General features: G+C 48.5%; 1 protein-coding gene across 4 annotated transcripts; it reads right to left on the bottom strand.

Annotated features, from left to right (window-relative positions):
* Positions 1–2,341: 2,341 nt before the first annotated feature.
* On the bottom strand, positions 2,342–26,846 carry XPNPEP1 (X-prolyl aminopeptidase 1). 4 transcript variants are annotated; one of them, XM_073684752.1, is made up of 20 exons: positions 26,724–26,846; positions 19,840–19,965; positions 17,007–17,070; positions 16,568–16,672; positions 16,160–16,252; positions 15,786–15,929; positions 14,892–14,987; positions 14,097–14,178; positions 13,582–13,792; positions 13,133–13,222; positions 11,876–11,926; positions 11,477–11,535; positions 10,458–10,535; positions 10,267–10,338; positions 9,605–9,665; positions 9,410–9,479; positions 7,646–7,819; positions 5,762–5,838; positions 2,874–2,972; positions 2,342–2,708 (listed from the first exon to the last, which is right to left on the bottom strand). In XM_073684752.1, the coding sequence occupies exons 2-20, from the start codon at positions 19,954–19,956 to the stop codon at positions 2,580–2,582; spliced, it is 1,872 nt and encodes a 623-aa protein (XP_073540853.1). In that variant the 5' UTR covers positions 19,957–19,965; positions 26,724–26,846; the 3' UTR covers positions 2,342–2,579. The 4 variants fall into 4 exon arrangements, with proteins under 4 accessions (XP_073540853.1, XP_073540855.1, XP_073540856.1 ...); XM_073684754.1 differs by lacking the exon at positions 26,724–26,846 and adding an exon at positions 23,131–23,273; XM_073684755.1 differs by lacking the exon at positions 26,724–26,846 and adding an exon at positions 23,085–23,223.
* Positions 26,847–27,197: the final 351 nt, after the last annotated feature.

Genomic DNA, 27,197 nt, shown 5'->3' with positions numbered 1-27,197 from the left:
TGTCTACAAATATGTCAAGGGCTGTCACATTGTAGAAGGATCATCTTTATTCTCATTTGCACAAGGAAAGACTAGAAGCAATGGGATGAAACTAAATGGGAGGAGACACAGATTAGATATTAGAAAAAACTTTTTGACAGTTAGGGTGATCAATGAGTGGAACAGGCTGCCACGAGAGGTGGTGAGTTCCCCTTCAATGGACGTCTTCAAACAGAGGCTGGACAGACATCTGTCTGAGATGATCTAGTGAATCCTGCTTTCAGCAGGGGGTTGGACCAGATGACCCAGGAGGTCCCTTCCAACTCTACCATTCTATGATTCTATGATTCAGTACAGGATCAGTAATGTAATGTATGTACACAGTGACTCCACCAGCAGAATAGTGAGTGCAGCTCTGGAGTATAATACAGGATGTAACTCAGGATCAGTACAGGATCAGTAATGTAATGTATGTACACAGTGACTCCACCAGCAGAATAGTGAGTGCAGGTCTGGAGTATAATACAGGATGTAACTCAGGATCAGTAATGTAATGTATGTACACAGTGACTTCACCAGCAGAATAGTGAGTGCAGCTCTGGAGGATAATACAGGATGCAGGATCAGTACAGGATTAATAACATATACAGTACAGACCAAAAGTTTGGACACACATTCTCATTTAAAGATTTTTCTGTCTTTTTATGACTATGATAATTGTACATTCACACTGAAGGCATCAAAACTATGAATTAACACATGTGGAATTATATACTTAACAAAAAAGTGTGAAACAACTGAAAATATGTCTTATATTCTTGGTTCTTCAAAGTAGCCACCTTTTGCTTTGATGACTGCTTTGCACACTCTTGGCATTCTCTTGATGAGCTTCAAGAGGTAGTCACCGGAAATGGTCTTCCAACAATCTAGAAGGAGTTCCCAGAGATGCTTAGCACTTGTTGGCCCTTTTGCCTTCACTCTGCGGTCCAGCTCACCCCAAACCATCTCGATTGGATTCAGGTCTGGTGACTGTGAAGGCCAGGTCATCTGGCGTAGCACCCCATCACTCTCCTTCTTGGTCAAACAGCCCTTACACAGCCTGGAGGTGTGTTTGGGGTCATTGTCCTGTTGAAAAATAAATGATGGTCCAACTAAACGCAAACCGGATGGAATAGCATGCCGCTGCAAGATGCTGTGGGAGCCATGCTGGTTCAGTATGCCTTCAATTTTGAATAAATCCCCAACAGTGTCACCAGCAAAGCCCCCCCACTCCATCACACCTCCTCCTCCATGCTTCACGGTGGGAACCAGGCATGTAGAGTCCATCCGTTCATCTTTTCTGCGTCGCACAAAGACACGGTGGTTGGAACCAAAGATCTCAAATCTGGACTCATCAGACCAAAGCACAGATTTCCACTGGTCTAAGGTCCATTCCTTGTGTTCTTTATCCCAAACAAGTCTCTTCTGCTTGTTGCCTGTCCTTAGCAGTGGTTTCCTAGCAGCTATTTTACCATGAAGGCCTGCTGCACAAAGTCTCCTCTTAACAGTTGTTGTAGAGATGTGTCTGCTGCTAGAACTCTGTGTGGCATTGACCTGGTCTCTAATCTGAGCTGCTGTTAACCTGCGATTTCTGAGGCTGGTGACTCGGATAAACTTATCCTCAGAAGCAGAGGTGAATCTTGGTCTTCCTTTCCGGGGGCGGTCCTCATGTAAGCAAGTTTCTTTGTAGCGCTTGATGGTTTTTGCAACTGCACTTGGGGACACTTTGAAAGTGTCCCCAATTTTTCGCACTGACTGACCTTCATTTCTTACAGTAATGATGGCCACTCGTTTTTCTTTACTTAGCTGCCTTTTTCTTGCCATAATACAAATTCTAACAGTCTATTCAGTAGGACTATCAGCTGTGTATCCACCTGACTTCTGCACAACACAACTAATAGTCCCAACCCCATTTATAAGGCAAGAAATCCCACTTATTAAACCTGACAGGACACACCTGTGAAGTGAAGACCATTTCCGGTGACTACCTCTTGAAGCTCATCAAGAGAATGCCAAGAGTGTGCAAAGCAGTCATCAAAGCAAAAGGTGGCTACTGTGAAGACCCTAGAATATAAGACATATTTTCAGTTGTTTCACACTTTTTTGTTAAGTATATAATTCCACATGTGGTAATTCATAGTTTTGATGCCTTCAGTGTGAATGGACAATTATCATAGTCATGAAAATACAGAAAAATCTTTAAATGAGAAGGGGTGTCCAAACTTTTGGTCTGCACTGTATATTCAATATATTCAGTGATTCTTAGGTCATATAAATTCATTGGATATGTAAATTTAAGAATCACTTGAAGCAATAAAGGAAAAACAATGAATCACTTTCCTTTATTTCTCCATACCATAATATTACACTGTGTATTTGTCAGATCACCGCACGCCTGATTGAATGACAGCTCCTCCTGCTTCCCCTGAGGTTGTAAAGCCAATAAAACGTCATCTATGAAACCGTTACAAAGATGCGTCCATTACTTGGCTCAGATCGAATCCCAAAATTGTCAATGAAAGGGTTAAAAAAAAAAAAAAACCTAACAGAGTATAAAAAAATTAATTTGATTTGCAAATAGGCTGCGTTTCTTTTATCAGCCACTGGAGGGCGTCCTGGCGTCCTTGTTTTTCTAATTCGGCTCCGACCACTTCTCTGCACTTGTTGTGGTAGTCGTTCACCCAGCGGACCTGGAGGGGTAGAAGTAGAAGGGTGAAGCCTTTATAGAAAGAACCGGGCCAGGAAGCAAGAACGATTTTTTTCTTATTTTATTCACCACACTGGGGGCATTTAAAAGGGGTTTTTCCAGTCGTGGACAACCCCTTTAAATGACATGTGGCGCCATCAGCTCTCACCTCTTTTTCTGTGAGCAGGTCGACATTGATCATCTTAGTCTGGATCGGCACCAGTGTGATCGGCTCGAAGGTCAGGCTTCCCCGCTCCCGGAAGTTGTACTGGAAGTAAAGGAAATAAAAGCTGTGAGCGGCTCCTCCTGGTCTTACCGCTTGTTCACACGGGGAGAATATGTTGTAGATATTCCGCCTACAATTTCAAGGTGGAAAAATCTGCAGCCGATAAACAGAACATGCAACGTGGGCGATATTTTACCAAATCCGATCCACGTGCACGGGACAAAGTCAGCACGGAAAGGGATTGGCGCTGCAAATTTTCACTGCAGATTTCATCTTTAGGCCTAGTGCACACAGAGGGGGTTTTTTTTAAGAAGTTTTTGGAGATTGTTGACTCCTAAAAATGCCTTCGAAAAGAAAAAAAAAAAAAAATTGCTCAAAAAGTGATTGCAAGATCCTTCCTATTCCTGGGGGGAGGGAGGAAAGAACAGGTCAATTTTACGAAGCGGCTACTGATGACGAAAGCTCCAAACCAGGCGCTGTCCAATCAGAGGGCTGCAAAAACACAAGAAATAAAAAAAAAAAAAAAACTTTCCAAAACCTTTCCAGGAAACAAAAAGCTGCTACAAAAACTCCAAAGAAGAAGCATCAAGAAGAGGATCCACTATAAACTCATCGTTTATGATCGACTCCTGCGCACAGGAAGAGATCCACAACGATTCTGCAGATTTACAGGCGTCTCCACTATGTAGGTGTGGATGTCCCATACAAGATCAGGCGGCTGCGGGGGAGACATGATCACTGGCGCATCAGGAAGATGGAGGGACGGACGTCTACGATGAGGCCAATGGGGATCACACACACAAACCCGGGGATCATCATTGTAAGAAAACCCAAACACAACAGGGAAAACTCCGAGCCAGACAAATATCTCATGTATGGAGGGTCTCCTATGGGTATGGGGGTCTGCTATGTCGGGGAAAGGCACAGTCTGGCATTGGGGAGTTCAGCACGCTCAATCCTAAGATCTCATGGAAGATTGCTGTCAGAGAGGACAACGCACCTCCCAACCATCACACACATGCTCAGACAGTCTGACCGTACGTGTGTTTTCAGTATGGAGAACGGTAACAAACTGCCCTCAGATACCTGCGTCCTCTACTTCTAGTCTGTCCCCTTCTTAAAACTCTTCTGTCTTCCTCCTCCTCCTCCTCCTCGCAGTCCCCTTCTGTCCTCCTCCTCACAGACCCCTTCTGTCCTCCTCCTCGCAGACCCCTTCTGTCCCCCTCCTCCTCGCAGACCCCTTCAGTCCCCTTCCTCTACTCCAACGCCTTCAGTCCCCCTCCTCCTCACGGACCCCTTCTGTCCCCTTCCTCCTCGCAGACCCCTTCTGTCCTCCTCCTCGCAGACCCCTTCTGTCCCCTTCCTCCTTGCAGACCCCTTCTGTCCCCCTCCTCCTCGCAGACCCCTTCTGTCCCCTTCCTCCTCGCAGACCCCTTCTGTCCCCCTCCTCTTCGCAGACCCCTTCTGTCCCCCTTCTCCTCGCAGACCCCTTCTGTCCCCCTCCTCCTCGCAGACCCCTACTGTCCCCCTCCTCCTCGCAGACCCCTACTGTCCCCCTCCTCCTCGCAGACCCCTTCTGACCCCTTCCTCCTCGTAGACCCCTTCTGTCCTCCTCCTCCTCTCCGACCCCTTCTGTCCCCTTCCTCCTCGCAGACCTCTTCTGTCCCCCTCCTCCTCGCAGACCCATTCGGCCCCCCTCCTCCTCACAGACCCCTTCGGCCCCCCTCCTCCTCGCAGACCCCTTCGGCCCCCCTCCTCCTCGCAGACCGCTTCGGCCCCCCTCCTCCTCGCAGACCCCTTCTATCCCCCTCCTCCTCGCAGACCCCTTCTGTCCCCCTCCTCCTCGCAGACCCCTTCTGTCCCCCTCCTCCTCGCAGACCCCTTCTGTCCCCCTCCTCCTCGCAGACCCCTTCTGTCCCCCTCCTCCTCGCAGACCCCTTCTGTCCCCCTCCTCCTCGCAGACCCCTTCTGTCCCCCTCCTCCTCGCAGACCCCTTCTATCCCCTTACTCTTCGCATACCCCTTCTGTCCTCCTGCTCTGCGCAGACCCCCTTCTGTCCCCCTGCTCCGCGCAGACCCCTTCTGTCCCCCTCCTCCGCGCAGACCCCTTTCTGTCCCCCTCCTCCGCGCAGACCCCTTTACCGCTAGAGCCCCTCTGTCCTCCTCCTCCAGACCCCCTGTCCTCCTCCAGACCCTTCTGCAGCTCCAGGAGTGCGGTTCTACTTTCCCCGCCACCTGCCATCCGGACGCCCATATACACATTAGTTGATGCTGGTCCTGCTACGCTGATTGGCTCGGTCGCCATTTACACATTACGAATGGCCAGTTATAATCGTCTCTTTTCAACAGAAACCCATGAATCCTTGGCCGTAGCTGGCGTACATGTGTATGGGGGGGTCCGGTGTAAGGGGTATACAGAAGAATAACTGTAGGCAAAACGAGCATTCAGCCAACAGCTACTGCAAGTGTTGGGGACCATAGGAGGATATTCCCCCTCCTGTCCAGCAATGGGACATGACTAAGATGATTGGAGGGGTCCGATCTCTGGGACCACCACTAATTCCGAGCATGAAGCTTTAGGGCTGGTTTTCTGTACAGCGACGCTCCTGGCCGCACACTTTGCAGGCAGATGTCATGGCCCCTTCACGAATAGAGCAGTGCAGGAAGGAAGGGGCCCCTAGTGTAAAACAAGCTCTGGGGCCCCTTACTCTCAGGATCAATGCGTTACTGCGTAGGCCGCACAGATCGTAAATTCGGAGCCTAATGATAGCCCATCTCTTCGTCTGAGGATCGTGGGACCCCCAGGAAGACGTCTCTGACTCCACACCTCACCTTAGTGGCGGCACGAACCACAAGAACCAAGTTCTCAATCCTGATCCCAAATGATCCGTCTTCATAGTAACCCGGCTCTAAGAAGTCAAAGATAAGAAGTGCGTTATTTTCCAGTCTCAGAAATTATTTTGCTTCCTCCCTTCGTCTTCGGTCACATCTAGAGCTGCATTCATAATTCTGCTACCGTGAATGAACTCGGCAGTGAACTCCAGCGGCTGCATTGCATTTGGGCAGATGTAGCTTTCTGCTTCATGTCACTGTCAGTGCAAAATGTGAAGACACCTCAGCACAGCAGGCGCAGTGCATATGGGGACTGCAGAGTGATAGGAGCAAAGAACGGGGACTGCAGAGTGACAGGAGCAAAGAACGGGGACTGCAGCGTGACAGGAGCAAAGAACGGGGACTGCAGCGTGACAGGAGCAAAGAACGGGGACTGCAGCGTGACAGGAGCAAAGAGCGGGGCCAGCAGAGTGACAGGAGCAAAGAGCGGGGCCAGCAGAGTGACAGGAGCAAAGAGCGGGGCCAGCAGAGTGACAGGAGCAAAGAACGGGGACTGCAGCGTGACAGGAGCAAAGAACGGGGACTGCAGCGTGACAGGAGCAAAGAACGGGGACTGCAGCGTGACAGGAGCAAAGAACGGGGACTGCAGCGTGACGGGAGCAAAGAACGGGGACTGCAGAGTGACGGGAGCAAAGAACGGGGACTGCAGAGTGACGGGAGCAAAGAACGGGGACTGCAGCGTGACGGGAGCAAAGAACGGGGACTGCAGCGTGACGGGAGCAAAGAACGGGGACTGCAGCGTGACGGGAGCAAAGAACGGGGACTGCAGCGTGACGGGAGCAAAGAACGGGGACTGCAGCGTGACGGGAGCAAAGAACGGGGACTGCAGCGTGACGGGAGCAAAGAACGGGGACTGCAGCGTGACGGGAGCAAAGAACGGGGACTGCAGCGTGACGGGAGCAAAGAACGGGGACTGCAGCGTGACGGGAGCAAAGAACGGGGCCAGCAGCGTGACGGGAGCAAAGAACGGGGCCAGCAGCGTGACGGGAGCAAAGAACGGGGCCAGCAGAGTGACGGGAGCAAAGAAGGGGCCAGCAGAGTGACGGGAGCAAAGAAGGGGCCTGCAGAGTGACGGGAGCAAAGAAGGGGCCTGCAGAGTGACGGGAGCAAAGAAGGGGCCTGCAGAGTGACGGGAGCAAAGAAGGAGACTGCAGAGTGACAGGAGCAAAGAAGGAGACTGCAGAGTGACAGGAGCAAAGAAGGAGACTGCAGAGTGACAGGAGCAAAGAAGAAGACTGCAGAGTGACAGGAGCAAAGAAGGGGCCAGCAGAGTGACAGGAGCAAAGAAGGGGCCAGCAGAGTGACAGAAGCAAAGAAGGGGCCAGCAGAGTGACAGGAGCAAAGAAGGGGCCAGCAGAGTGACAGGAGCAAAGAAGGGGCCAGCAGAGTGACGGGAGCAAAGAAGGGGCCTGCAGAGTGACGGGAGCAAAGAAGGGGCCTGCAGAGTGACGGGAGCAAAGAAGGAGACTGCAGAGTGACGGGAGCAAAGAAGGAGACTGCAGAGTGACAGGAGCAAAGAAGAAGACTGCAGAGTGACAGGAGCAAAGAAGGAGACTGCAGAGTGACAGGAGCAAAGAAGGGGCCAGCAGAGTGACAGGAGCAAAGAAGGGGCCAGCAGAGTGACAGGAGCAAAGAAGGGGCCAGCAGAGTGACAGGAGCAAAGAAGGGGCCAGCAGAGTGACAGGAGCAAAGAAGGGGCCAGCAGAGTGACAGGAGCAAAGAAGGGGCCAGCAGAGTGACAGGAGCAAAGAAGGGGCCAGCAGAGCAGAGCACTGCTTTGGCTGTCACTAGAGCAGACGTGGTACTGTACGGGGCTCATCTCACCGTCAGACAAAACCATCCCGGCTTCTAAGGGCTCATCCGCAAACGTCTTGTAGCTGATGCCGCAGGGACCTTCATGGACGTTGAGGAAGGAGCCGACCCCGTGTCCGGTGCCGTGCAGATAGTCCAGACCAGATTCCCATAACGCAGCGCGAGCAAAAGAGTCTAAGAGATGTCCTGCAAGACAGGCAAAGTGATGACCGTCTACACTGGATGCAATTGTAGCAAACCCTCAGCTGTGCCCCAGTGGATAATAAGGTCTCTGGATAGAAACTCATTCACAGGCAGCAAGAGAAGATCCTAGAAACTGGTGACAAGAGTAGGTCTGCAGGTCCCCCACTAAATATCACCACCCCCCCTCCAAGTTCCCCATTTACAGCCCCCGGGTGTAGTAACAGTCATATGAGGTGAAGGCGGCACCCAACAGTCACAGACGGAGAGCGCCCGCAGCTGGGGAGGCCACGCGTCACGTCTCAGTGAGAGCGGCGGATCCTAATCAGATAAATTAATGTTACGATAATTGGCAATAAACTTATTGTTCTGGAGACTGGATATAATGAGACCCGGGGAGATACATTGTACACGCGACTCCTGTCCTAATTAGGAGGCGATTAGTTAACAGACGTCGTCCTAATTGTTTTCTCGCCATATTGAAATCGCTGCAACGCCGGAGGCGAAAGGCGTGAAAGTCAAAAAGTAGCAGGAGGACGGAGAAAACAAGAAGTGACTGAAGGTTTCTGCACATCGGTGTCTGTCTCCACCGGCCGAGCAAAGCCCACAACATGGCTACGCGGCTGTCCCTCTGTTAGCTCCTCCTGGCAGCCCCTCATTGTAAGACCGCCCGCCCATCATCTACATCACACGGACAGGAGGTGGTGTCCGTCTGAGCGACATGAATGAGCCATACAATTTGCACTTGGTAAGATAAATGGCGATGACAGCACATCAGTAATCTGACGCCGGCGCACCACACGGCCGCCGGCTCACCACACGGCCGCCGGCCCACCACACGGCCGCTCATGTCTATAATTCCTCCAATGAATTCATAAAAATGCAGTTTTATGTCTGCAGCTCCTCTGCAAAGCTGTGTGTCTCCATGGTAACAGACCACAAACCCTGTGTAGTCGGATCCTGCCGTCATTCTCCCTTCTCCTAGGGGTCCTGCATCCCACATGTAGGAGGAGCAGTAGTCACATATACATCTCTCCATCCATTATCTATTGGAGCCCAGCGCTCGACTATCCCCCTGTAAGTCCCATAGAGATCAGACTACACTGAGAATTTGTAGTCTGTTACCACGGAGACGCATAACTCTGAACAAAAGCTGCAGACATAAAATAACAGGAAGAAAAGACGATCTGCAACGTCGCTTATTTTTTAAAGGATTCATTGGAGCAATAAAACAAACAACTGGGTGCGAAGGTGTAAGGTGCACAGGAGGTGATGAACGCTGCAGGATGGCGTGGAGTGCTGGGACTTGTGGTCCCAGCAAATGAGTGGAAATGCCCCGCAGGCGTACTGTGACCGGTCTCATTCTTTAGAGATTTGTATGTTAAATTTGCAACCTCCCGTTAAAATAAATGTAGCGAACTGGAGATCGATTCATGGGGGTCTCAGGCGGATTAGGGTAATGTTACCCCTGGGAGAATAACATCTCTAGGGCAGTGAAGGGGTTCATTTATACCCCCCCCGGTGATCGAATGTGCTGTAGGTACCTCCATAGTAAGGGCAAGGCCCGGTGTAGGGCGTTGGCTGCGCTGTACTCACCCTTGATGCCATTGGGAAACACAGCGGAGCTGACGGCGATGTGTCCCTTTAATACGTATGTGAAGCACTCCTATAGGAAGAAGGGAGCATGCGTCACACAGAGCCGTCATGGCGGACGGTGAGTCCGGGGCCACGTCGTGCACGGCCACTACTACGGCAGCTTTCCCCATAATCGAGGGGCGAGGATGCGCTCACCTTCTCATAGTCCGTGGGCGATCCGAAGTGCGCGGTCCTGGTGACATCTGTCGTTCCGTCCCTTTTCACGGGGATAAAGAAGAATGAAGGATTTTTTTTTTTTAGAAATTTCCCCATCAAAAAAATGCAATAATAACACTGGCAAGAGAGGCAAGCCGAGCTGCAATACCATAAACAACCTGAAGACGGCTGAGGAGCTGTTTTGAAAATAAAGCAGCTATATGTTTCTAATCAAGGACAACCCCTTTAAGCACCTAACTGTAATACCCCATTGCAGCGGTGGCACCTCCCCTTTGTTTAACTGCTTCAATGCCTATACAGTTGCTGACCGCAGCTTCTGAGGGGTTTGGCAGCCAGGATCGGAGTTACCTCTCATCCCGGCCATTGCAGCAAAGTTATATAATTATAGACATATATCTATAATGTACCGCCAGTCATCGGCTGCTGAGAACTGCAAAAGTGACAACTAATATGGCTGCAGAAACGGTGGTTCATTTTGTAAAAAATGGCCGTCGTAACCGAACGCGAATATACCAAGTATGGATGGATAGACTGATTATACGGCGATTTTTGTACTAAAATCAGAGAGAAGGCCCGTAGAAATCCAGATAATCAGAAATCCAGATAATCAGAAATCCAGATAATCCGAGAGTCGTCCTTACTTGTACTGAGCTCCGGAGTCCAAGAGGAAAATCTCTTTCACGCTCAGCTTCCGGTTTGTATCGGGGATCGGCCTGCAAAGTGCAAACAACCAGCAAAGATTCACCCATTTCTTTTCTTTTTTTTCCCATAAAGCATTAAAAAAAAAAAATAATAATAATAATAATAATAATAATAATAATAAATGTCTCACTTGTAGTGAATGATGGCGGCGTTGGGTCCGGAGCTCGAGATCGTCGCAAAACTCAAGGAAACGAAATCTTCTTGTTGGCTGAATGGAACAGAAAGGGTTAAATTGTTTCCAATATCTGGTTACATTGTGACATTCTTTTATATTGATGTTTTATTGGTTGTTAATACGTCACTGTTATCGGCATTCAGAACCTCCAAAACCATGGAGGATACTCCAGTAAGTGACATCACGCGGGGACTCCTCCAAGATGTCCGCATTGTATAAAGATCCGACCATCACTAAAACCAAAGGGCTGCGGAGATCTTCTGTGATCATTCAATAGGATTAACAAGACCTCGGAGCGGATAAGCGCAGCCCCCCATATACAGTGGATCAATAGCAATAGAAATTGTACTTCATCAGGCTTCATTCCTGCTTGCTCTGGGACTCAGGAGTCTGGTGGGCGGAGTTACCTAATAACTGCCCACATTCCAAGAGTAAGACCGCCCACCGGACTCCTGAACCCAGAGCAAGCAGGAATTTTATTACTCTAAGCTTTTCTCAGAAAACTAAATACATCAATCTACTCAGCTCCTTCTGCTCTATAACATGCAGTCTGCAGATAGCAGAATACATAAATTCTAACTAAATAAGTGTAGTTTTCTGGGAAAAGATTAGGTGTAATTTGTCATTTATTGAGTCAAATTCCTGCTTGCTCTGGGGTTATGAGTCCGGTGGGCGGAGTTACTTAATAACTGACCGCCATTCCCTGAGTAAGACCGCCCACCGGACTCATAAACCCAGAGCAAGCAGGAATTTGACTCAATAAATGACAAATTACACCTAATCTTTTCCCAGTATCTTATATATCAATCTTCTTGGCTTCTCCTTCTTTATATTATGCCGTCTGCAGTAGGACAATACGAAAATGATACTAAATGAGGTATAACACAGATCTGACCAGTGCAGACAGACGAGGCCCCCTCCCGTCACATTATTATTACTATTATATGGTCGCGGTGACGTCGGAAGCGTTTTACCTGCGGAATTCCTCTGCTTTATCAGAAGCCGATATTTCTGTCACCGTCTCCTTCTGTATCTGCGATGGGAAATATCCTAATATCAGCGAATTCTGTTCTTATCAAAGTCAGAAATATTCCGCACGCATCCCCGCCAATCTGACTCATGTCTGATACGTTTATTTGCAGTTTTTAGAAGCTTTTTCTATTTTACTGGTGTGTTACAGGTTTTCTTTTCTTTGGCATTACATCTGATGTTTAGCATTGGATTTCAGTGATGGCTCAGGTCACCAATTAGTCCATCCCCCATTCTTTATACTGCTTCTTCAGACTGGTTTATGTGTATAAGAAGTCTGCACAGGAATCAATCTCGAGGAGACTAAAATCACGCATCAAATGCAATCAGTTTGGTATTTTTACCTCTTTTTCCAGCCAGTTGAAAAACTCACATAGAGCAATAGCGTCCTTCACCTGCAAGAGGAAACAGAGAATTTATAATGATGGAGGAGTCAGCGGCTATCAGATGAACAGCGCTACTGGAGACGAGCACCCCCCAGCCACAAGACCAGAGCGGGGCTCCCCCCCCCCCAGCAGAGAGACCAGAGCGGGCCCCCCCCAGCAGAGAGACCAGAGCGGGCCCCCCCCAGCAGAGAGACCAGAGCGGGCCCCCCCCAGCAGAGAGACCAGAGCGGGCCCCCCCCCCTCCAGCCGCGAGACCAGAGCGGGGCCACCCCCCCTCCAGCCGCGAGACCAGAGCGGGGCTCCCCCCCCCCCCCAGCAGAGAGACCAGAGCGGGCCCCCCCCAGCAGAGAGACCAGAGCGGGCCCCCCCATGCAGAGAGACCAGAGCGGGGCTCCCCCCCCCCAGCAGAGAGACCAGAGCGGGCCCCCCCCAGCAGAGAGACCAGAGCGGGCCCCCCCATGCAGAGAGACCAGAGCGGGGCTCCCCCCCCCCAGCAGAGAGACCAGAGCGGGGCTCCCCCCCCCCAGCAGAGACACCAGAGTGGGCCCCCACCAATCACAAGACCAGAGTGGGCTCCCCCCCAGCAGCGAGACCAGAGCAGCCCCCCCCCTTGCCCAGAGACCAGAGCAGCCCCCCCCCCTTGCCCAGAGACCAGAGCGGGCCCCCTCCCCTTGCCCAGAGCACCCCCCCAGCCAAGATACGAGAGCACCCCCCCCCCCACCAAAGGGATCAGGGCACCCCCCTTCCTTGCCAAGAGACTAGAGCGCCCCCTCCCCAGCCACAAGACCAGAGCGGACCCCCAGCCACGAGCCTACAGCAGCAAATCCCCCCCTCCACCGTTCAGCCACGAGAAGCCTTGCAAACCAAAGCCCACCAGCCGCAGGATGATGAAACAGCAGCAGTGTAATCCCCATAAGGGAAGACTGTAATCATCCCCGCACACATACAACCTCTGCTCTTCTATCCCGTTATTAACTCGGACTCCTGAATATCAAATCTGCCGCGTTCACAGTGATATTTGGACAAGAGAAATATCACCAAGAGCGTACACAGTTTTGCATTCAGGCATCTGGGAAAGTTGGGTGACTGCCTCCAGTGTAACAGCCACCATCGTGAGCCGAGACACCAGTGGGTGGTCTCATTACACGAGGTCCCCAATAATGCACATGGATGAAGCTTGTCCGCAAGCAAGACTATTACCGTCCCTGTACTCACATGTGCCCGCCTCATGCCCTCCACCTCCCTGGCGTTTTTCACAGCTTTGGAGAGACATACAGGTGTGTACGGGGACAGGTACCTCTGCGTCTGCGCAAGGAGCAAAAATAATATAATATGCATATAAGTGATATAAAACTACAGCATAAAGACATCAAAATCTCAAAGATGAGAGAATGAATATATAAATATAATAGGCCCTGAACAGTGCATGAATACATTCTTACATTTTGCCAATACTTTACTAGCAGCCAAGAAGTTTACCCTCCAGCATCGGAGTTTGCTCTGATCCCGGCTGCAGGTTCACAAACTTCTCCATTGAAGTAAACGGGAGCTATTCCCTGTGTACTTTCAATGGTGGGTGACGGCATTTGCCGCCATTTCAGGTAGAGTTAGGACGCAGGGACCGCCAGTTTGGGGGTCTCAGAGTCCGATCACAGTGACCGCACCTTGGGAATGGTCTCTGACAGCGCGTAGCTGGCCTTGTCGCTGATCCACACTCTCTCCTTCGGGGCCAGCGCGGCGCACGCACCCTGCAGGGCGCTCAGCACGGACTCGTACGGCTCCAGCTGGATGCTGAACTCAGCGGGAGGAGAAGAGTCCAGGAGGAGGTGATGTCTGACAGCCGGATCCTGCAGTCGCTCGCCGCTAATGAACAACCTAAATATGGAGAAGAGGGCGATTCATTATATCAGACTGAAATGCCATTGCTTAGGAGCAGCGGCTGCAGCCTGCGAAACACGTCGGCTAAGTGCTGACCCTCCACACGTCAGTGACGCTGCATCCAAATAGCGACAATATTCTGCAATGAGCTCATTTTATTTCAAGTCATACAAAATCCCCTTCCTGTATCGTTAGTCTCCCCCCTGCTTTACACTGCAGCACTGTTTGTACAACACGCACTTTACACGAAGAGCTGATTACAGTTGGAAAAAGAGTGTCGCTTCATAGATCAGAATCTCACCTGATCGTATCCATCCCTATCATGGCGTAAGCAAAGAAGACCGGATTATATTCCACGTCCGAACCGCGGAGGTTGAAGAGCCCTGAACAAGCAGGAGACACCATCAGATTAAAAGCCCTTCTTACATTTACCATTCATTGCAGAGCTGCAGGAGTTTGCAGACGGCATGCGACACTCTGCAGAGCGCAGCGTCGCCTCTCGTGGGCATCAGACCTCGCCGGCTCCTGTTCACATTCTGCATTCTCTATATGTTACGGCTTATGATGTTTTCTGCGCTCAGCGCCCTATGTGACGCCCGTGCGGAGCACCTGCTGTTACCAGAGCGGCCGCCTGTGCTTTGTAACATCAGGAAGGTGCAGGATTGGGATTATTCCTTTCCATAAAAGTAAGTGAAGTACAATGTAGCAATATATAAAAGGGGAAGCATTAATGACACTGTGGGGTAACTCAAAAGGATTTTATATTCTAACTTTTTTTGCAACTTTAATTTTTTAAATAAATATTTTCTCAAATGCGCAAAACCAGAGAAAAAAAAAATCTGTTTTATACCTGTAACCAAAAGGGAAAAAAAATAACGTATCAGAAGGAAGGAATTAAATAACAGAAATCGTGACATTTCTCAAACCCAAAAGAACTAATGACGGGCGGCAGCAGATTGTTACAGTGACGTCTCACACTCGTCGTCTGGAGGTTATTCCTCTTATATCTAGGACTTATATTCGCTGGAATAAAGGATTTAGTTGTCACGTCACGCTGCATAGAATACAACAGTAACATTGTAAGATCGCCGCTTACACGCAACCTCGTCCAACGCAGTCAGGACGATCCACGCGGCTTTCCTCTCCGCCATCTTAGCTCGGAGCGCCAAGATCCTATCCTGCCACGAAACCCCTGTGGATACAGAGAGAGATATTCATTGCATTGTTATAGGATCTGAATCGCAGGGTGGGGGCCAAAAGCAGTCATGACACCTGTGGGGGCCACAAGCTCTGCAAGGAGGGGTCCGGGTTTTATGTAGACTAATCTGAATCATACAAAGTTGTGCAACTTTCTCATATTGAAAGTTCTTTCTTTTTCTCTACTTTTTTTTTCTTGTTTTAGATTTGCACCAATTTATTCTTTTTATTTGCGCCTTTCTTCAAGTCTATTTTATGTGCCCGTCCGTTTTTCATATGTTCACCAATGTGGAGGGGGAAGGGGAGGATTTTTGCTATCCAGCTGTTTGCAGACCATTCATTACTTGCGACAAACAAAGTTGCAACATTTTTGCACCTCGCCCCCCTGGGAGTAATTTTTTTTTTAGCAATTTTTGTGACATTTTAGCACAACATGATGCCAAAAAAGGGATTTTTTTTTTATTTTGTGTTAAATTCATGACGTGAACCTAATTGAAGAATTTAGAGCAAGAAACAGAAAAGTGACAAAAAGTAGTAAATGTCATCAATCCTTTGATTAGACAGCAAGCAGAGATATTGAAAGCGTGTAGTATTGATAAATGATAACCCTTCATGTACCGCACAGATGTGCACGTGGTGCTCGGCGTTTCCTATAAAAGGCAATGGGGTCGCCGGTCATTATTTGGATCCATAATACATCAATGCTTTCATGGATACAGGTGGCAGCCATGAAGCTTGTGTGAACAGCGCCTTATGGAGCAGCCTCGTGGTGGTGGTGGCGGCGTATACTAACCCGTGTAGTGGAGCCCCAGCGTTATCAGGGACTGACAGGGTCTCGCGGGCCGGTCGCTCCATATGGCATCAATCAGGTTTTCTTGGACAGGTACCAGCAGGTGACCGGCGTTCTTCAGGGCCAGGGACATGCTCTTCCACTGATCTGCAGGGCGATAACAAGAATAGAATGAAGCCTTAAAGGGGATGTCCAGAAAAAATGTCCCGAGCCAGAAACGGTTTGAAAAGACTTATTTTGCTACCAGAGCCACCAGCTTTTGCAAAAGTACAACCCCTAGCATGGTATAACAGAAAAACTGCTGGGAGTTGTAGTTGTGTAACTGCTGGATAGCCACAGGGTAGAGACCGTTATATTATCAGCTGTGGTCACATTACCGGTTTGTATGATAAATGGGTCGACCCCGACCCGTGAGCCCTCCGGGAGCACGCTGACCAGCCAGTCCTCCTGCGTCGGGGTGTCCTTCAGGCCTGAAATCAGTAACAAAGATTATATTCCGGATACAAAGCGGAAGAAATAATCAGAGCCGGCCCTATTAGGAGGGTCTCCCGGCTGAAGACTTCTCCGGTATGCTGGATTGCTGGGGGTCCGGCAGATGGATGCAGCAGAGACCGGACACAAGGGGCCACACTTGGGGGTTCTGGGAGCCGGACTCCACTGATATAATATTGATGCCACAATAATGGCGTCTTCTGTCCCGGAGAACCAATAATGAGGGGGCAACACCCCTATAACACGAGGAGAAGACCTCAGCGGCCGGACGAGCCAGCGGCGATGCACCTCACCCATCTTCATCAGCGTCCAGTTGCCGTCCATCTGCTGAGCCGCCTGCAGGAAGTAGCGTCCGTCCGTCCACATCGCTGCGCTCTGCTCCGTCACTATCGCGGTGCCTGTTCACACCCACAAAACAAGAGCCCGTCAGATCATCAAAGTTACCAGACGTACAGAATAACCTGCCATGCTATACCAGGAAGCTGAGATAGGGGGCGCTGTCTGCAGAGTCACTGATCTGTGACCGCAGAGCTCAGCTGTAGGCTGCACATTGGGAGGACAAACAGCTCCTCATATCTCAGCTTCCAGGACACCTAGGAGTGTGATAGGAGATAAAGCAGACGCTGAGGTTCACTGCAGTTATTAACTACTGGATCACAGAGAAGATTAACTCAAGGAGACAAAGAAAAATTCCATTAATCCAAATCCCGACTGCTCCCATCATGCACTCACCTGCCGAACCATCGAACCCCGAGATAAATTCCCGTCTGCAGTCACAGGGGGCGATGTATTCACTCTGCAGAGAGGAGAGAGCGAGAGGTAAGACTGCGCGTCCTGCGGCTCCCTGAACTGACTGGGCTAATGGCCCCCCGAGCCGACGGGGCGTCAGACCAACGCCCCCCCCCCTCCGAGACGAGGGGCGCCGGACCAACGCCCCCCCCCCTGAGATGAGGGGCGCCGGCCAACGCCCCCCCCCCCCCCGAGACGAGGTGCCCCAGACCAACGCCCCCCCCCCCCGAGACGAGGGGCCCCGGACCAACGCCCCCCCGAGATGAGGGGCCCCCCTTCCTTCCCCCCCCGAGACGAGGGGCCCCGGACCAACGCCCCCCCCCCCCGAGACGAGGGGCCCCGGACCAAATAGCCCCTCCCCCCCCGAGACGAGGGGCCCCGGACCAAATAGCCCCCCTCCCTTCCCCCCCGAGACGAGGGGCCCCGGACCAGATAGCCCCCCCCCCCCGAGACGAGGGGCCCCGGACCAACGCCCCCCCCCCCCCCGAGAAGAGGGGCCCCAGACCAACGGCCCCCCTCCCTTCCCCCCCGAGACGAGGGGCGCTGGACCAATGCCCCCCCCCCCCTGAGATGAGGGGCCCTGGACCAACGGCCCCCCCCGCCCGAGACGAGGGGCCCCAGACCAAATGGCCCCCCCCCCCGGGACAAGGGGCCCCGGACCAACGGCGCCCAAGCTGAGGGGTGCCGGACTAGCCCCCATACACATCAGATGATCATATAGTCCCATAAGGATCAGTGAGTATAGAGATTCTTATTGTATCTGGCATCGGAGCCATTGATGAGCGGCTCCTAGTAACAGACAACCCTTGTAAATGATTGCGCTTAGAACTTAAAATAATTCTAAAAGTTCGGTTTCATTAAAAATTTTGCACCTTCTACATTTTTTTTTTTCTGGCTATTTGCTTCCCTGCACAATGAGGCAACTTAGTATTCGTCAGTGAGCTCTTTCTGATGAGGAGTTTGTAACTTTTATCTTTTGTTATTCAAAGCTCCTCTGTGCGGATTTATAACCACAGAGCACAATATGTGGAGCTGAACTCTGATGTGATCAAAAATCAGCGCAGAGGAGATATAAACTCGCCATCAGATCAACATCACTGACAGATTCTTAGTTACCTCAATGTGCCGGTAAAAGCAGAAGGTGCAAAATTTGTAATGAAACCCAACTGCAAAAATTATTTTTGACCCCAAAATACATGATAAAAAAAAACATCCCTGTAGGTGTCCACATGCACGGCGGCCGTGACACCGCCAAGTTTGGCGCACACAGGCGCAGCGGGTCTGTCCTTGCTCATACAGAGATCAGTCTGTAGAAGGAGGTGCAGGGCGCCATTACTTATAATGAATGTACGGAATCTCCCATAATCCAGCGCCGTCCCCTGGATGCCGGATTATCGGACTTTCCCCTACTTTGTGCTGTTCAGACTTTATAGTTTTACAAATCCCGAAAATTTTGATGCAAAATATTTAAAAAAAAAATAAAAAAAATACCAAACTTGGCAGAAAACCTCATGCTCTCCGGCCCCCGGGAGCCTGCAGCATCCCGGATTACACCTCCCAGTTCACATACTGGTAATACTGGTTCTCTAATTTATTCGGACAACTTTACCATCCTGTAATAGGCTGCTGATGATGAGGATGATCTTTGTATAAAACGCTAAATAAATCCTAAGAAATCTTCGGACCGTCATCTTCTGTAAAGTTGTTTAAAAGTTCTGTTCAATTATCTCTTTCTGGAAAAGCTGGGTGACAACAACATGGCCACCAGCTTTCCCGATCCCCTAAGTGTTCAGTGGGCGCGAGCAGCAGGATCAAGTCAGAACTGCAAGGATTTCACACTCTGGGGTCTGGGAAAGCTGGGTAATGGAGCCTCTGAGTTGTCGCGTCCATATTGGTCTTCACCCAGCTTTCCCCAACTCCTATGTGTGCAGTGACACTTGTGCAATGAAGGCGTGTGTGCAACGCTACAAATATTTCACATTCAGGATTCTAGGAAAGTTGGGTGACAACCAATATGGCCGCCAAAACAAGAGTAATCACCCAGTTTTACTGGACTCTAGTGTAAAATCTTCTTTGGTATGCAGCGATCCTCCGGCTCGCTCCTCACTGCAGGCTCAGGGGTCAGGGAAAGCTGGATAACAACTTTTGCTGTAGTCGTGTCAGCCATATTGGTCGTCAGCCAACTTTTCAAGACCCCTGAATGTTAAATCTTCCGATTCAGGCAAAAGATACTCGCGCTCACATCTCACTGTACAACTAATCAGATCCAAGACTTAGGAAAAGCTGGGTGAAAATCAGTTTGCGAAAGCTGTATGACATTAAATATAGCTACTGATAAACCCCCACAGAAGTAGTCACACAGCTTTCCCTGACCCCTGAGTGTCACTACTGCATTTAGAAAACTTCATCTCCAAGTTCATATACTGCTGCATAAATAAGAAGGCTGCCATGCAGGAAACTGGGAAAGCTGAGTGGCATAAAGAATAGACACTACAGCATTGGTGCTGTCTCTCAGCTTTTCCAGGCACCTGAATGGTAAATCAGCCTGAGGATGCTTGATATAGTAGCTGGGAAGGTCTCTGTGAAAAGCTGGACTGGTGTGCCGCCATTCAGGAGCCTGGAAAAGCTGAGTTATAACCCTTTAACATCAAATTAGACAAGGCTAACTTTTTTTCTTTAATTTGGGAAAAAAGGTCCCTTTAAATGCACTGGAGGCTGCAGAGATGAGGTGCGAGGCGCAGGGGCCTCATAGGGCCCCCGACTATGGCGGGATCACCTGGTGAGCGTCCCCAGACGGCACGATGTAGGCGTGGATGGGCTCGGCGACGCTCCGGGACGACTTCATGGTCTGACGCAGCTGGCGCAGGAGCTCGGTCGTTATCTTTGGCGCCATTCTTATTGCCTGAAATGAATAAAAGCCGTTTCCATTAAATAAATCCGTCACGAGAAAAAGCAAATCCGTCCGATGATCCGGCACCAAATCCTGCTAATCTGTCCACGGCGGATTAACAGGTTATTACCACCTGATAGTCAGGCACATCTCGGTATGGGCAGAACTGGGTTAAAACGCGGCATCTGCAGCTTCTAGTAATTGAGAAGTTGTATAATCAGAGCCCACCGTGCCGGATTACCGGAATATTACCAGAAATTAGCCCTATTGTCATAAACCAACACTAAGGAGTAAACCTCAGGTCGATACAATGTATCAGTGCAGGGAAAGTAACAACGGAGGTTTGTGCTGGTGCAGTGTATATGTGGATATGCTACACTGGATACAAATGTAACAAACCCTCAGCCGTGAGAAGGTACGGTACTAGGTCTGGACAGGGTTTCACTTCTGAATGTTTATTAATATATATTATATATAAATAGGTTTTGTTCACATGGAATTTTAAGAAAGATTTTGATGCGGATCCGGTCCAAAATCCACATCATAAACGTCATATCCTCTTTGATTACTTGTTCTATTCATTTCACTGGGAAGTTCTTTGAGTTTTATTTCCAATGAGATTTTGAAAACCTCACCTCAGAAAAAAAAACAAGTGTCACCTATTTCAGGAGAATTCTTTGGAAAAACGCTTCTAAAAACACCACAAAAAAAAGAAAAAAGTAGCATTTACTGTAGTGGATTTCTCCTAGAAAAAACTATCAAAATTAACAAAATTTTTGAAGTGGAAAATGCTCCAGGGAACGCTGCTTTATTGAGGTATGAACACACAGTCTTTGAAAACTCAAAAACCTTACTTTCCGTTCAGTTTCTGCTCCAAAAACTCAGCAAAAAAGATTCAGTGAGCACAAAGCCTTTATTGGAATTTTGGAATGGTTTTTCATCCTGTAATTCTTTCATTGGACTGTACCTGGCTTAGAGCGGATTCTATCAGAATTCTCTTCAAAGAAGTGACTTGACTGCATTTTTTTTTTCCACCAGAAGTTTTTCAAACCCTTTTCAGGGAAAAAAAGAAAAAAATCCTGAAAAACTAATTCTATGAGCAGCAAACTGTATTGCCCATAAAAATAAATATGAAAAGTGTTTCAAGAGTTTTGGAAGCAATCGCTGAGGAGGATTTTTGGAGACGATCTGCTTCCAAAACCGTCCTCCCAAAAACTTTGTGTGGGCGAAACCTAAGCGTTCACACAAGGTTTTATGTCGTGGATTTTTCTGCTTCAAAATGTCTTATGTTCAGTTATTTGCGCGTTATTTTCTCTACTTAAAGTTCTGAAAAACTCCTTGTGGAAAAAAAAAGTCACATCTCCGAAGCGGATCCTGAAGGAAATCAGGACTGTGGAGTTGGTAAACCGAACCTCCGACTAGGCACTCCTCCAGGCTTTGTTACCACGTAGAAAAATGCTGCTTTATTTCCGTTTTGTTTTTTGAGCACGCAATAGTGATTTAATTATCGTGGGAGGGGGGTTATGCATTTTTTGGTTCACATTTGAAGCATCACTTTCATAATTTTTTTTGGGGTGCAGACACGCTGGAATTTTGCAATTTTAAGCACAACTGCATTTTTATGTGTTTTTCCATTCTCCCCAGACAAGCCCATAAGAGAAAAAAAAAAAAACACAATTCAATGACGTTTTTCAATGCACAGCGGGCAGGAGTTCTCATTAAATCTCATCCTGTTTGCTTGAACTGATAAAAGAAGCGGATTTTCTGCACAAAAAAAGCAGCAGGAAAAACGTAATGTTTACACTGCGCGAATCAGGTGCCAAAACTCTTGAAAAACTTCTTCAAAAACTCCCCACAGAAAAAGCCTTTCCTGAAGGGGTTTCCACTAGAAAACTCGTAGATTTTGATAAATCTTGTGCACAGAGGCTTATGGCTGTGCACACACAGAGTTTTTTTGCTGAGTTTTCGGAGCAGAAATTCTCCACCTCTTCTTTCAAACTCGTGTTTTTTGGCATAGTTTCTGCTTGAAAAACTCCAGAAATAAAAATTCAATGTGAACTCTCCCTATAAACTCCCTCAGTGTTAAAACTCCCTAAGGCTATTTTTGCTCAGCGCTTTTTAGGACATTTTTAGGACAGTTTCTTTACAAAATTCTCGTTAAAAGCTGCTTCGATAACACTTGGAAACTCTTCCTCTTCATCGCTTTGATGTTCATGAGATTTTTGAGCATTTTTTCCCCCTAATGACTATGTGCACATGGAGCTTTTTTCAAAACCCGTCAGTTTCCGAGAAGAAAATGCCTGAAGAAAAGCTCCAGTTTTTTGAGTAGTTTTTCTTTCCAGCTTTCTGATTGGACGCGGCCCAATCTGCAGCGGTTTCCATCAGGATCCTCTTTCTACAAGCGACTGCAGCCAAAGTGTCATATACCGTAAGCAGGATCCTGGGGCGCCGGACGACCCGGAAACCGCAGCCAAAGTGTCATATACCGTAAGCAGGATCCTGGGGCGCCGGACGACTCGGAAACCACAGCCAAAGTGTCATATACCGTAAGCAGGATCCTGGGGCGCCGGACGACCCGGAAACCGCAGCCAAAGTGTCATATACCGTAAGCAGGATCCTGGGGTGCCGGACGACCCGGAAACCGCAGCCAAAGTGTCATATACCGTAAGCAGGATCCTGGGGCGCCGGACGACCCGGAAACCGCAGCCAAAGTGTCATATACCGTAAGCAGGATCCTGGGGCGCCGGACGACCCGGAAACCGCAGCCAAAGTGTCATATACCGTAAGCAGGATCCTGGGGCGCCGGACGACTCGGAAACCCCAGACGCTGGACTAAAGGAATAAAAAAAAAGTCGCCAAATCAGCGCTGTCACTGGAATATTAATCCCCCCCAAATATATATCTATACGCCCCAATAGCGCAATGTTACAGCATAAATCCCCCGCTAGCCCCATTTCCAGCGCCTTTGGCGCCCACACTGGGGCGATCCGTGGGGGTCGTGTTCTGTGGAGGCGACAGCGCGGATTATTCCCATTGGCTCCTAATAACCAAATGGTGTCATGTGACCCCCCAATGTCGGTTCTGTGGCCCCCAATCTGTCAGTCACAGACCAGACCCCACATTACAATCACCTCCCCGGTCACGTGATCCCGGTCCGCAGCACCCCGAGATCCTCACCATGCACCGACACCCCGACTTCCTTCTCCTCAGTGGAGCCGCTTTCTGCGCTGCCGGTGTCGCGGTGGCTGCCGGGAGCTGTAGTCCCGACAAATCTTCCTCCCTGTTTACTGTAATCTACCAATGAGGAAGCAAAACTACACGTCCCGGCGTGCACCGCGCCCGCTGCGTCCTGTCACTTGTGTGCGGCCAACGGACTATGGCCGGGACCGAGCGGTGATTCCGCCCTGACCGGGAGCTGTGTGCGATACACGAGGCCTCCTGCTGGGGAACTACAAGTCTCAGCGGGCCTGGAGGGATTTCATACGGTTTATTATACTAAATGCAGGCGGATTAACCCCTTCCTGGTCGTTTTTCCTTCCAAGAGCCGTCACCTGTTATTTTCCCGTCAACATCGCTGACGCCTCACTGAGGGGCTGCTGTTTTTTCTTTGCTCCCTCAGCTGACGTTTTTTTATTGTGGCCATTTTGGGGGAATTAGGACATTTTGACCTCAATTTACATTATGAACCGCGACGGCCGAAAAACGGCAGCTCTGGCATCTCTATAGTTTTTTCTATATAGTTATATTTTGATTTGGACTTTTACGGATGTGAATGCAGATCTGATTTTTATGGTTATTCACAATTTACTTTTTTTTTCTTTTTTTTTTTTTACTTATTTTTTTATATTTTTAAAACTTTTTTTTAACTAGACTTTTTTTATTTTTAGGAGACTTAGTACAAATGACCGCAAGTTCATTTTCTACGCTGCCGAAAGTGTTGGCACCCTTGAAATTGTTCCAGAAAATGAAGTATTTCTCCCAGAACATTATCACAATTCCACATGTTTTGTTATACACAGGTCTATTTCCTTTGTGTGTATTGGAACAACACAAAAAAAAACAGAGGAAAAAAAAGCAAATTGGACATAATTTCACATAAAACCCCAAAAATAGTCTGGACAAAATTGTGGGTAAACAACTTTGTTTCAAGCTTGTGATGCTCGTTCACACTCACCTGCGGCAAGTAACAGGTGTGGGCAATATGAAAATCACACCTGAAACCAGATAAAAAGGGAAAAGTTGGCTCAATCTTTGCATTGTGTGTCTGTGTGTGCCACACTAAGCATGGAGAACAGAAAGAGGAGAAGAGAACCGTCTGAGGACTTGAGAACCAAAATTGTTGAAAAATATCAACAATCTCAAGGTTACAAGTCCATCTCCAGAGATCTTGATGTTCCTTTGTCTACAGTGCGCAACATAATCAAGACGTTTACAGCCCATGGCACTGCAGCTAATCTCCCTGGACGTGGACAGCAGAGAAAAATAGATGAAAGGTTGTAACGCAGGATAGTCCGGATGGTGGATAAGCAGCTAAAATCAAGTTCCAAAGAAATTCAAGCATGAGTGTCAGCACGAACTATCCATCCACTTGTGAATGAAACGCTATGGCAGAAGATCCTGAAGGACCCTACTGCTGACACAGAGACAGAAAAAAGCTCAACTGCAGTTTGCTAAAGTGTATGTGAGTAAGCCAAAATCCTTCTGAGAAAGCATCTTGTGGACAGATGAGACCAAGATAGAGCTTTTTGGTAAAGCACATCATTCTACTGTTTACTGAAAATGGAATGAGGCCTAGAAAGAAAAGAACACAGTACCTACAGTCAGATATGGTGGAGGTTCATAGATGTTTTAGGTTGTTTTGCTGCCTCTTGGCACTGGGTGCCTTGACTGTGTGCAAGGCATCATAAAATCTTAAGATTACCAAGGATTTTGGGTGGCAATGTAGTGCCCAGTGTCAGAAAGCTGGCTTTGCATCGTAGGTCATGTGTCTTCCAGCAGGATGATGACTCCAAACATATTTCAAGAAGCGCCCAGAAACGGATGGAAACAGAGTTCTGAAGTGACAGCAATGAGTCCGGATCTAAATCCCATTGATCACCTGTGGAGAGATCTTACAATTGCTGTTGGGAGAAGACGTCTTCACATATGAGAGACCTGGAGCAGATTGTAAGAAGAGTCCAAGATCCCAACTGAGAGGAGCAAGAAGATGAGGGTTATAGGAAGTGATTGATTGCAGTTATTTATTCAAAAGGACGTGCGACCGAATATAAGTTGAGGGGGCCAACAATTGTCTGAGCCATTTTTGGAATTTGAAGTTTTGTCCAATTTTGCCTTTTTTTCTTTTTTTTTTTTTTGTGTTGTTCCAATCAGGGCCGTGGAGTCAGTATAAAATGGACCAACTCCTAAAATATATAATAAATTGGGAACAGTAGTACGATGCCGGATGTGCTGTAAATGTTTTCATAAGAATTTGGGAAAGTTATGAAATGTCCCATAAATGTCTGTTCTGTATCTCATCTAAGGATCTCAGCTCTTAGTTGAGATGAATCTGTGCTGCACTTTATGGACACGCTCAGTAATGACCGGTGCTGTGGAATCGGAGTCCGCGAAATTGAGGTGTCGGAGGTTTGGCTCACCGACTCCACAGCCCCGGTTCCAATAAACACAGAGGAAATAAACCTGTAGTTGCAATAATTTTCTGGGAGAAATACTTCATTTTCTGGAGCAATTTCAAGGGCGCCAACACTTTCGGCCATAACTATATACAATAGTTCTGTAACTTTGTTGTATACTTTGTCTTTCAATTCCTGTTTTCAAGATCTCCGCTAGCTGTTAGTGAACTTGTTTATCGCCAAGACTTGAAAATTCACATAGCAATACTGATGATGGAGGGGACAGACGGTCACCAGATACTGATGATGGAGGTGACGCACGGTCACCAGATACTGATGATGGAGGTGACGCACGGTCACCAGATACTGAGGATGGAGGTGACGGGCGGTCACCAGATACTGAGGATGGAGGTGACGGGCGGTCACCAGATACTGAGGATGGAGGTGACGGGCGGTCACCAGATACTGAGGATGGAGGTGACGGGCGGTCACCAAATACTGATGATGGAGGTGACGGGCGGTCACCAGATACTGATGATGGAGGCGACGGGCGGTCACCAGATACTGATGATGGAGGTGACGGGCGGTCACCAGATACTGATGATGGAGGTGACGGGCGGTCACCAGATACTGATGATGGGTATGACAGATTTAATGAGCCCCCTGCAGGATAAAGAAATAATAGATCACACTAACTTATCTGCGGATACCCACTGGCCCTTTTTTGGCATATACTGTGTTTACGGGGACCCACAAATGAGTTTTTATCCTGGACACCTGAAGCTTTAACTGCCCAAACTTTTTGGCAAAAAACAAAATGTAAAATAAATAAGCTTATTATGCATCGCCTGGGGTCCGCTTTGTTTAGTCTACAGAGAATTGTGTACACTGTAACGAACCCTCATCTGTGAGAAGTATCAAATCAGCAAAGGTTTTAAGTTTGTGACTATAAACTAGTATGTTCGTTTTCACTGTCAGCAAGCAGAGATCTTGAAAATGGTTCAGAATTTAAAATATAAACTGTTTGAAAGTTGCAGAACTTTCCATCATATAATGATCCAGCTTTGTACATAAAACAGGAATATGTTCACTCTTCTCGGATTTGTGACGATTCTGCAGAAAGGAGTAATAATTATATACCAAACAGATAATTCTCACCCCTATAAGATCCGGCCGTCTCCGATCCTCAGCGTTCAGTTGACCAGACGGGAGTGATTGTACTTTACCCTTTCCTAGAAGAAACACTGGCTGCTTCAGTGAACCTTGGACGCGACAGAAGATTTCTTCCATAACTTTGTCTCACATGATTGCGATAAAGGCGTCTACACTGAATCCAGAATTTACTGCGAGGAAAGGGGGGAACATGAACACCCCAAAATGCAGAAAATAAAGCATCACTCGGGTGCTACTGAAATACTATCACTTTAAGAGTCTAAAGTCAGCAGAATGGCTGCTCTTCTTGAGATGAATGGAGAGAAAGCGCACAGAATCCGGCATTAAAGGATTTACCTCTTGTCTTAAAAGGGTTTTGCCAAAATCTCCAATTATCTTCTATCCACTGAGCATTGGCTAATTTACTGATGGCTGGTGATCCAGAGTACAAGGCTCAGCTTCCATTCATTGTCTATGAAA

The sequence above is a fragment of the Phyllobates terribilis genome, unplaced genomic scaffold, assembly GCF_046119375.1.
Source record: "Phyllobates terribilis strain yellow unplaced genomic scaffold, ASM4611937v1 Scaffold_5__5_contigs__length_657084704, whole genome shotgun sequence".
Classification (NCBI taxonomy): domain Eukaryota; kingdom Metazoa; phylum Chordata; class Amphibia; order Anura; family Dendrobatidae; genus Phyllobates; species Phyllobates terribilis.
This window is presented reverse-complemented; position numbering and strand designations above follow the sequence as displayed.

Coding starts and splice junctions, on each gene's coding strand:
- XPNPEP1 (XM_073684754.1), bottom strand. Junction 10,339..10,457: donor GCCGCCATCATTCACTACAA/GTGAGACATTTA, acceptor TGCACTTTGCAG/GCCGATCCCCGATACAAACC. Junction 2,973..5,761: donor TGGTTCGTGCCGCCACTAAG/GTGAGGTGTGGA, acceptor CTTTACTTCCAG/TACAACTTCCGGGAGCGGGG.